The following is a 6417-nucleotide window of genomic DNA, read 5'->3' on the forward strand; positions in this document are numbered from 1 at the left end:
TTTTTATGGACAATAATGACATTTAAATGTAGCCTGTAGAGTATGAGAAAAAAAGTGTTTTTTGTGAGATCCACATTCACACATTTCTATCTGTTGGGAAGCTCTGCAGCGTTGCAGTGAATAATTATCATTGCTGTTTTCTCTAAAAGGTCATCAGAAACTCACAAGGTGGTGCTTCTATTACACACCAGTTACACTCCTTTCTCTTTGTGTTTCCATTTGCAAGTTATAGATTTCCTATACATTTCAATTACAGTCTTCCCCCCACCTTAGTTAAATATGTTGCTGGGGTAACAAAGGTTTTACTGAGTGATAGCAGAAATAATTACTTATTTGATAACTAGTGTCTTTTAGTGGGGGCACTAGATTTGATTTTTATAGGTCAAGCACTGCAAAGGAATGTTGTGATGYAGAGAGAAAAGGGGAAGAATTGGCTGAGTTGTCTTGCAGTTTTGATCACGAGTCAGAAACCATGTTTAGCTGTCAAAGATACTGTTAGGGAAGTTATCACAAAGGAATAGAAGGGTAGGAGAAGAAAAAAAATCTCCCATGCTCAGGAATGTTTGTACATTTTAAGTGACAGTTTGAAATGTTATACAGAAAATGCTTGACTGAATTTAGCATTATTATATTTTTATTTCACTTCAAATACAAAAAAGATGGTGAGGAGAATGTCCTGATGAGCCTGTCACTGGATCAAGAACTTAAAGACAGTTATAGAGTGGGTAATAAACATACATAATTCTGCTTTTTAAAGTATTTAAATATTTTTTTCRTGCAGAATTGATTGTTAATACTGAGTTGGGGGAAGGGTTTATGCACCATTAAACAAGGAGATCATGACAATTTTTTTTAAACTGGGTAGACTGAAGTCAGATTCCCAGCTTTGCTAAACTAATTGATTTAGGTAGACATAYCTTGATATTGATAACTGATCCCTATTAATAGGAAAGAAGTAAGATTGCAGAATCTTAATCAGTTCTTAATCAGTAATCAGTTCTTTTTTCATATTCTTTATTGTAGTTAGAGGTCTTTCTGACCTTCACTGTATTGCATATCTTACAAAACATAAATAAAATGACAGGCAATGTTAATACCTTGTACTATGATACTTTTTAGTTGTTTGATGGCAGCACAAGGAGGTCATTTTCTATGGTAATTCCTACGTGCTATTGAAATAAAAATGAATGCTACAATATTCAAAAAAATGCTTTACAAAAGAAGTATATTTTAAGTTAAATTAACACATAGTAGTACTACAACTTCCTAGAGTATCTTTAAAACACTTCATGGTTACGTTTTCAAACTAATTACTAATTTTAGGATTTTAGCAAGCCTGTATAGCAGTAAGCCTCCCAACGTATGGTTGACATTGGAAAGAGAATTTCCCTCAGTGTGTTGTTTATCAACCAAAGCACATGGTATACTCTTTGCTCTTCATTTTATTTTTTTTTTTTAGTTCTGTATTCACAGGTATTGAGTGCTACTGTTTTTCAGATTAGCTATTTAGTTCAAATCAGGAGTGTGCTTTTGAAGTACATAGCTTGATCATCCCTATTTCCTGTGCTTTGGTTGACATGTGGAGCGGTCTCAATGTATGAACTGGCTCCGTAGCAAAAACTTTCTCTTGTACCTGAGAAGACTGGTGATAAGATGTAGTTTATAGATTTAGAAAGGCTAGAATAGATCATTATGATCCAGACAGCCTGACTTCTGTAAAATAAGCCAAAGAATGTTGTAAGATAGTTTCTCTGTAAATCAGATAACTTTTTGATGAACTGCCTGTTAGAGAGACATACGGTTTCTGTTTAAAGAGTTCATGTGCCAAATTAACTATACCATCTCTTATGTAAATTATTCAAGTTACTCATTTTCACTGTTAAGAATATGACAACTGATCTCACAGATTATTTCTGTGGGATATCAAGTTAGTAGCAAGTCTTTTATCCCTGTAAATTATTCCTGTAAATATCCCTGTAAAAAGTTAATTTGGCCCTATCTGCCAGATTTGTTATTTCCAGTCAAGTAAATCTTGTGTGTGCTCCTGTTGATGAYACTGTTGCATTTACACTTCATGTAACTGAGCAAACTACAGTGTAAACCTGACTTTGTCTCCAAAGAACATTTACTAATACAATATTCTACAATTAGCAGGTGTCCTGTTACATATTTGGAAGAGAAAGTAACCAGGTATAAACCCTTGGCTCCATCTCCATCAGTATTTCTGATGTCTGTCTGTTTAATTGTTATTGACTGTAGAAAGTACTTTTTGATTGAGGCGTGAGGTAAAGTGATATTGATTAAAGTAAATGAACTTTTCTGTAGTCTGAGTCAATTGGGAAGGCATAGAGAATAAACTGCAAGAACATTTACCTCACCCATGAATAGAATTCCTCTTTGGAAACTCTCTGACCTACTTCTTCCACTAAAAGATTGTGAGATAAGCCCACATTTCTACTATTTAATACTAAAAACAATTGAGCTGCTGCAAATTTTGACAGAATGAAAATCAGCTTTGTTTCCTCAATGTTTTGAAACAGAACAGAAGGAAATTAGAACAAAAACAGATTTAACTTCTAATCCCTCAAGTAAGGAGCTTTTGCCATGTAATTTTTTATCACAACTGCCTATTTTGTTCTGGGGAAATAATAGTAGGAAAACAAAGAAATCCCTATCAGCAACACACTTGATTTTATGTATCTGTTGGGACTTAGTGCCATGTTCAACTCTGTTTGTGATCAAAGAAGTGCAAGGATGCAGGCACCTGCCACAATTCATTGGTGAATTTGAAACATTCAGGACACGGAGAATGTTGCTCCCTGTTTCAATGCACTTAAGATGTATGACCACATCATTTCCATTACAGCTGCACATAAGCCTTATTAATTTAAGCTTTTTGTAAAACAAAAAATAGCATTGCTTGGATCAAAAGTAGCACGAAATACTCATTTATTTTTTTTAACAGCAGCATCTGAATATCCTAGCCCAGGGCTTTATTGCAGTGCATATTGCATAAACTCGTAATAAAAGCTTACATCTAACAGACAAAACAGACTGATAGAATAAAGAAACGCATCTTCTCTCTCTTTCACATTATGTGAGGTATATAGGATAAAGGATGTAATTCAACATGCACAAAAATACGTTATTTATTTTACACATGTGCCTAAACCTGTGTGTCTAGCTGTCAGTGTGCATCTGGAATTGGCCAAGCCCTCAGATTAATTCTGTGGCYGAGCCAGAGGCTTCTGGGGACATAGGGTCCTTCTCACTTTCCAAGACTTCATCAGGAAAGGCATTGAAGCACACTCTTTAAACATTTAATTAAGTCTCRTCAGTGTAGAGCTGTGCCCAGTATGCTCAATATGCACTCCTCACTGGTTTTTCTTAATTCCTATGAAACTGTTTGCTAAAAGAGTGACTTAAATTAGGATTTTCAGTACTCTCTATTTCATTTYTCTCAGGGAAAAGCTCTCTTCAACAGCACCTGTTTGCCTACTGATTACACATTGGATTGTACCGCAGAATCTATAGTACACATGTAGGAGTGGGAAAAATACATCTTTATGATCAAATCTGCTTGCTACACTAACTTAATATAAAGCAATAATTCAGGCAATTAGATTATTCCATATAATTAATCAAAATCTTACATTCCTGTTGTGTTGTCATACAGTATTTGCTGAATGTACGTCAAGACAGTAAGTTCGGTTTAGATTCTAAGTTCCTCAGTTCAGGCAGTATCTTTTTTATGCATCCCCCACGGTGGCTTAATAGATAAAAATATAACAATGACCACCAAAACTAACTGTCAGTAAAGACTTGAATAACCCTTTTCAGGTAAGCTAAGGACTGGTTTTGTGCTAAAATTCTATCAGAGTTCTCCTTCAAAATTATAATGCATGAAGCTTTGGAAGAAGGACTTACTTGAACCAGTTCTGAATTCTTTAAGAAATACTTGGCCACCATATAAAAACATTATTGTGATAGCAGATGCATTTGCTGTCACTATAATGCTGTACAAATTTCACTGACACCAAGCAGAATGGTTTTTTTAAATACTCTTGCAGCAATAAAGATTTAATAGTACCTCAAATGTCAGTTAAATCCTGCCTAAAGTAGGGCTGTTCTTGACTGTCGTAGCCTGCACACTTCCTCCTTGCAGATATGGAGTATAAGGAGTTAGGGGAAAGTGCACYTGGAGCAGGTTGTTCTCCTGTGCCACTGTGGACAAAATGGTCCAGAAGTGTTCCTGCAAACTGCCATCTTCTGGCATTCTCTACCGGTTCTTCTTTGTTGTGCCAAGATGGAAACAACTGAAATTAAGAGAAGAAGGAAAGAAACAAGGAAAAAGTTACCCTTCCTTCTCACTCTTGTGGCTCATCAACCACTGCTCTTTTTCCTAGGCAAGTAATTGCTGTAATTGTAAAAAAATCCGCCCTCTGCATTTCCTTAAACATTTGTCACCCTGTTCTGTCACATTCAATACACTTCTCTCATTTGTTTTGTTTCTTCCAAGCAGTGGTCTGTTAAAATACACTTTATTATTTTATTACATCTTCCAGGTTCTTCTCTTCCTATTTTTAAAAATTACTTTAATGTATAAAGGTTATTGCTTTTTCACAGCTCTATTGCTTTTTCCCATCTGTCTGTTTTGTTGACATTGGTTTGGAACATAGATTTTTTTACTAAGTAGACCTCTGTGAAGTGGAAATCTTCAAACCTCTTAACTGCTTATTTCATAAAATTTGTGGGATGCAAAATCAGACTGATTTCTCTGATGAGAGAAAAAAGGGGCAAATAATCCTTATTTTATAAATGATGATGGCTGGTGGGAAACAGTCTCTTGAGTTTCACATTTAAATTAGTGAGAATCAAAACCACTTCCTTTCCCTAATAGATTACAGTCCTCCTTGATCAGGCTCCTGTATTTACATTCAATAACATATCCTCCTTCCAGAGGCTCTGTGGAGATTTTTTTTATGGGAACATCAATAGTTTCTACCTCTCTCTGGACTCATTTAGTCTGTTTACAAAACACCATCAAATGTCAGTATCTCATCTGTAATTCATTTCCTGACATTTAATTATTGTTCTGTAAATCACTTATTTTAAGAAAATAAAAAGTGTAACAAGATATTTTAAATAGTGGTGAGATTATGATTATTTTCCACTTAGACTTATGGAACTCACTGATGCTATTTAAGAAAAACTGAAAAGACAACACTAAAAATATGTCTCTTAAATGTTAGCTTCTTTTAAGAATGGAGAATATAGGAAAAGGCTCAGAAGTTTATCTATATAGACTGTATTAATCGTACATTGTATTTTATAATGTCTTTCATGCAGGAGGATCTTAATGCACTAGAAGATGAAGGCATGAATTTACCAGTCTCTTTGCTCCTTATGCACTTCTTATGCTTTTGTAATACAAGTAGCACATGAGTGACAAACAAGATGATTTCAGATATACTGAAGTCCCTAAAAAGATGGGCAAACTCTGTTTTCTTTACTGCTTTCTGGAACTGGAAATGGAGAATTTTATTTTGCCCCTCAYTTTGTGCTTATTTTGCATAGGGAAAAAGAATGAAACATTACAAGTAGAATGACATCCTGAACTGAAAATAATGAGAAATTAAAGAATATCTAACAAACAGTAACTGTTATTGTTGGTACCATTAACTAGTGTGAAAATTGCGATGGAATTTTCAGTGAGGGAAAAATTAGTTAGGTGAAATTCATTTTTTTTCTTATAATAGTTCAGAAATTCTCACTAGAAAGTTAATAATTAGCATGTGTAGATTCATTTTAAAGTATATTACTATTTTTCTCAATTTTGTATACTTACATGTTTCTGGCTTCTTTCTAATTGTAAATATGCAGATTAGGCAAGGATGAAAGGGTCCTGATGATTCAACAGGAATAATTTCTACTCCTGAGAAATTTGGTAATAAGGATGGATAAGGAAATTACTACCCAATTTTTATTATTGATCTTGAAAGGCCAGAGGACATCCAAAGCTGAAAAGCTTACCTGCTCATCCTACAGCCTCAGGATATCACCTCRTGCTGTGAATAAACAGAAGAACCACCAGAGTGAGGGATAGAATGACACGAAGATCACTTTTGAAAAGCATAGTCCAACATAAAGCAYTGAGTATTTTCTTCCCCTTTTTGTCCTTTCTGCATTCATCAACGGCTGTAGACTGATTATAAAGAACTAGCCTTTAGGGCATAATTATACAGAAAAAAATCAAACATTAGGAAAAATAGTTTGCAGGTTTTTTTTATTTGACTATCATTAAGCGAAGTGAGAGTGAAAGATGTAAATAACTTGACTAATTTATAATCGCTATGAAAATTCACTGCTGGCAGGAAAATTCCTTTGAGAGTGTGTTTCAGTATGATGTCAAATTAT

At 34.5% G+C, this 6417-nt stretch overlaps 1 protein-coding gene across 2 annotated transcripts in view; it reads right to left on the minus strand.

Annotated features, from left to right (window-relative positions):
- LOC146596271 (uncharacterized) overlaps nt 1–6059 on the minus strand; it is a 9342-nt gene extending 3283 nt beyond the window's left edge. The window contains exons 1-2 of one of the 2 annotated variants that reach the window (XR_014895774.1): nt 6034–6059; nt 4091–4316 (exon numbers count right to left, since the gene is read on the minus strand). Coding sequence is in view for 1 of the 2 variants with exons in the window: in XM_085304242.1 (XP_085160368.1) it covers nt 4199–4276 (78 nt within the window). In the remaining variant the exon portion in view is untranslated. The remainder of the gene's footprint in view (nt 1–4090; nt 4317–6033) is intronic. The other variant, XM_085304242.1, reaches the window with a different exon arrangement.
- Between the last annotated feature and the right edge of the window lie 358 nt (nt 6060–6417).

This window comes from Rhea americana, unplaced genomic scaffold (genome assembly GCF_003343005.1).
Source record: "Rhea americana isolate MKP2758 unplaced genomic scaffold, rheAme1 scaffold_204, whole genome shotgun sequence".
Lineage (NCBI taxonomy): Eukaryota > Metazoa > Chordata > Aves > Rheiformes > Rheidae > Rhea > Rhea americana.